This window comes from Octopus bimaculoides, chromosome 10 (genome assembly GCF_046866305.1).
Source record: "Octopus bimaculoides isolate indiv1 chromosome 10, ASM4686630v1, whole genome shotgun sequence".
Classification (NCBI taxonomy): Eukaryota; Metazoa; Mollusca; class Cephalopoda; order Octopoda; family Octopodidae; genus Octopus; species Octopus bimaculoides.
The window spans coordinates 15,823,370-15,827,726 of NC_142937.1; the positions used below are offsets into that span (position 1 = coordinate 15,823,370).

Genomic DNA, 4,357 nt, shown 5'->3' on the forward strand with positions numbered 1-4,357 from the left:
GTTTGCATAGTTGGGGCCCATTCTCGTTCCCTTGGCCACTCCCGAGATCTGCTGGTAAAAATCACCAGTGAACGAGAAGCAGTTGAGTGAGAGGACAAGTTCGGCCAGATGAATGAGTGTGGGTGTGTTGGGTTGGGGGATGGACATGTGGCAAGAATGGATGAGGATAGCTGTGTGAAAAAGTGCCACACCCTAGCGGTTGAGGGAACTCATGGAAGACGCAGGCCCAGGAAGACCTGGGATGAGGTGGTGAAGCACGACCTCTGAACATTAGTCCTCACTGAGGCAATGACTTGTGCCCGAGACCTTTGGAAATATTCTGTGCGTGAGAAGACCCGGCAAGCCAAGTGAGACCAAAATCCAAGGCCTCTGCCAGGGATATAGCCTGCCCACTTACGCGTAACATTCCTTCATTGGACACTAAACTCCGCTTGCGAAGACCTGTTGAGGCAAGTGAAATCGAAATCGAACTAAATTTGTAGACTGGCACCCATGCCAGCGTCTCTTCATTGAACACTAAACTTGGCTTGCGAAGACCTGTTGGGGCAAGCAAAAGCAAAATCGTGATGGCATCTGTACCAGTAGATCACTAAGAGCATCGTCCGAGCTTGATCATTGCCAGAGTACCAGCTGTCTGGATTCCGTGCCTGTGGCACATAAATAGCACCATTTGAGCGTGCTCATTACCAACGTCGCCTTCCTGGCACTTGGGCACGTGAAAAGACATTCGAGCAAGTTCATTGCCAGTACCGCTGGACTGGCTCCTGTGCAGGTGGCACGTAAAACACACCATTTTGAGCATGGCCATTCCCAGTACCTCCTGACTGGCCTTCATGCCGGTGGCACGTAAAAGCACCCACTACACTCTCGGAGTGGTTGGCGTTAGGAAGGGCATCCAGCTGTAGAAACTCTGCCACATCAGATTGGAGCCTGGTGTAGCCATCTGGTTTCACCAGTCCTCAGTCAAATCATCCAACCCATGCCAGCATGGAAAGCGGACGTTAAACGATGATGATGATACATACATACATACATACATACATATATATATATATATATATATATATATATATATATATATATATATATATATATATAAGTTTAAAAAAACACACAAAAACCATAACAAAAAAACAACAAAGTGAGGACGTGATACGGATAGTGTTATTGGACGCTCCGGAAAGGAAGGAGAGAGAGTATGACGTTTCGGGCGGAGCCCTTCGTCGGAAAGACAGAAAGTTCGGAGAATGGAAAAACGGAGGAAGAGGAAAATGGCACCGATGCCCACGAGGTTACATTGTGAAAGGACCGGAAGAGGAGGTGGTGGGGGAAAAGTTCTTTCTAAGACACGAGAGTGAAAAAGGGAGGTGAATATCTGTGCGTGCGCGAGAGTCTGCGAATGTGTGTGTGATAACAGAACGTGTGTGTACGTATTTATGTGTGTGTGTGTGTGTGTGTGTGTGTGTGTGTGTGTGTGTGTGTGTGTGTGCATGGTTTGGTGGTTTATCTGTTAGTATGTGTGTGTGTGTGTGATGTAGTGGAAGGAATTAGTAGCAGGAATAGTTAATGGGTGCTTATGGACAATGGTTAGTGGTGGGTCAGCAGGCAGTTTTTGAGTATGTGTGTGTTCGTGTGTGTGTTTGTGTGTATGTGTATGTTGTGTATATGTGCGTTGCTGTGTACGTGTGTGTGCGTGCGTTTGCTATTGTATGTGCGTGTGTTGTTTATTCCCATGTGTGTGTGATTGTATGCGTGTCTGTGTGAGTGTTAGGTACGGGTGTGTGTGTGTATGCGCGTGTGTGTGTTTGTGTGTTTATGTGTGTCTGTATGTGTGTGTCCGTGTGCGTGTGTGTGCGCGTGTGTGCGCGTGTGTGTATATTTTTTGTGCGTGCGTGTTTGTGTATATTGTGTATGTTTTTGTGCGTGCGTGTGTGTTGTGTATGTGAGTGAGTATTGTGTATGTGAGAGGTGTGTGTGCGTATGTGCATGTGTGTGTATGTGTATGTGTGTACGTGTATGTGTGTGTTTGTGTATGTGAGAGGTGTGTGTGCGTGTGTGTTTATGTGTGTGTTTATGTGTGTGTGCGTGCGTATGATATACACATACGTAAGTCGTCTAAAAGTCAATAAGTGAGAAAAAAGATACACTCCTATATCTGTCAATAGAGTGGGTGTAACACTGTACACTCCCGATTGCGTGCGTGTGCGCGAGCGCGTTTGTGTGTTTGTACGTATGTATGAATGGATGTGTATATATATATATATATATATACACAAACATGTATGTACTATGTACGTGTGTGTGTGTGTGTGTGTGCGCGCATGTGTATGTATGTATGTACGTATGCATCAGCTTGCTCCTCTTAACCTTTCTCACAGGTGAGTGAGAATTAATTGTTTTCATAACACAAATGACGTAGCGAATGAAACAGGATTTCGAAAGCAGTCAATAAATACATCAAGATTCAAAGCCAAGCTTAAATGCTTTTAGCTTCAGCAGTTAGAAAAAGAGACAAAGTGAAAGAGACAGGTTGAATCAAGCCTAGCTTTGTTACCAGTTTATCTTCGACAGTTCAACATGAATAGAATCGCTCTCTGTTTGATAGCTATTTCTCTTCTGACCATCTGTCAATGTGAGTACACACCAATTATTTCTTCATCTTACGCTTGTATTTTTCTTGTGTAATTAAAAACAAAAAACGCTTTCAAAGCAACAAGTAGTTTTATTTATGAGAAAATATATTTATTTAATTTCATTTTAAATAGGTATTTATTTATTTCTTGGAAAATTGGTCAATTATTATTTACGTTCTCAACAGTTTAAACTTTTTTTTCTATGAATGAGGCAAAAGTTTTATATTTATATCACAGAATATATACGTCACAAAACTGGTTGTACACTTGTCATTTTTTTACATATGGTTATATCAATCTATCTATCTATCTATCTATCTATCTATCTATCTATCTATCTATCTGTCTGTCTGTCTGTCTGTTTGTCTGTCTATCTATCTATCTATCTATCTATCTATCTATCTATCTATCTATCTATCTGTCTGTCTGTCTGTCTGTCTGTCTCTCTGTCTGTCTATCTATCTATCTATGTATCTATCTATCAATTTATCTATCTATTCATGTATGTGTATGTATATGTATAGATATATATGTGTACACACACACGTGTGTCCGTGCGCGCGCGCGCGTGTGTGTGTGTTTAGTAAGAGAGGGTGAGTGGCATTTATAAATAAGATATATAAAATAGATATGTGAATGAAAACTTTACATATCTTTCTTGATCTCTTGTTAACACAAATATATTTTATTCTTTAAACTTCCAACAAAAACTGATTTATTGTTGTCATAGCAACAATCATCTATTGAAAATGCCAACAACATAAGTTGAAGATTTTACTTGGAATACCTTTTTCCGTTCCTTTCTTTTTCTCTTTTGTTTTTAGACAAAAATGTATCAGAAATGCATTATCAAGATTCTGCTTAACATTTAGAAACACATGCTGCTGCACACATATGCATGTCTCACCAGTCTCTCTCTCTCTTACTCAATAACTATCAATCAACATATATATGTGTGAAAATATGTATGTATGTATGTATGTATGTATGTATGTATGTATGTATGGTAATGCAAACAGGAAAAATAGAATTCAAAATATATGTGTGTATGTATATATATATATACATATATATATATATATATATATATATATATATATATATATATATATATATTTATATCGCTTTTTTAGAAAATCATTAATTCGGAGAAGAAGAACACTTCTTTGAAAAGTAGAGCAGTCTGTATTTATTACTGGTGAAGGTAGGCTTATAGGGTTCCCCTGGGTTTCTCGCTATAAAGGATACCTCTATGGTATATCTTCATACCTTAAGCCCAACAGGTCTTAGGGTCTGAAGATATGCCGTAAAGGCATCTTTTATGGCGAGAAACCCAGGGGAACCCTATAAGCCAGCCTTCACAAGTAATAAATATATATATATATATATATATATATATATATATATATATATATATATGGGAGAATTTATGAAAAAAAACTACAACAGACGAGGACAGGTGGTGTAGACAACAAAAGGATGTATTAGTTTAACGCTCAGGAATACAGAAAGTCTTTAACGTTTCGAGCTACGCTCTTCAACAGAAAGAAAACGGAGAAAACAAGGAGAAAAACACGGAGAAAAAAAATTGAATGTTTTGGTCAGCGATTAATCATGGTGACTGTGCAGGAGTGGGTGTGTGGTAATAAACTTGCTTCCCAACCACATAGTTCCTGGTTCAGTCCTACTGTGTGGCACCTTGGGCCAGTGTCTTCTACTATGGC

At 39.5% G+C, this 4,357-nt stretch overlaps 1 protein-coding gene across 1 annotated transcript in view; it reads left to right on the forward strand.

Moving 5' to 3' along the window:
- The first annotated feature begins 2,437 nt into the window (after positions 1 to 2,437).
- The window catches only part of LOC149133446 (BPTI/Kunitz domain-containing protein 4-like), a 15,153-nt gene continuing 13,233 nt past the window's right edge, over positions 2,438 to 4,357 (forward strand). Inside the window, exon 1 of the mRNA XM_089358407.1 lies at positions 2,438 to 2,632. Coding sequence (XP_089214533.1) covers positions 2,578 to 2,632 — 55 coding nt within the window. The 5' untranslated portion in view covers positions 2,438 to 2,577. The remainder of the gene's footprint in view (positions 2,633 to 4,357) is intronic.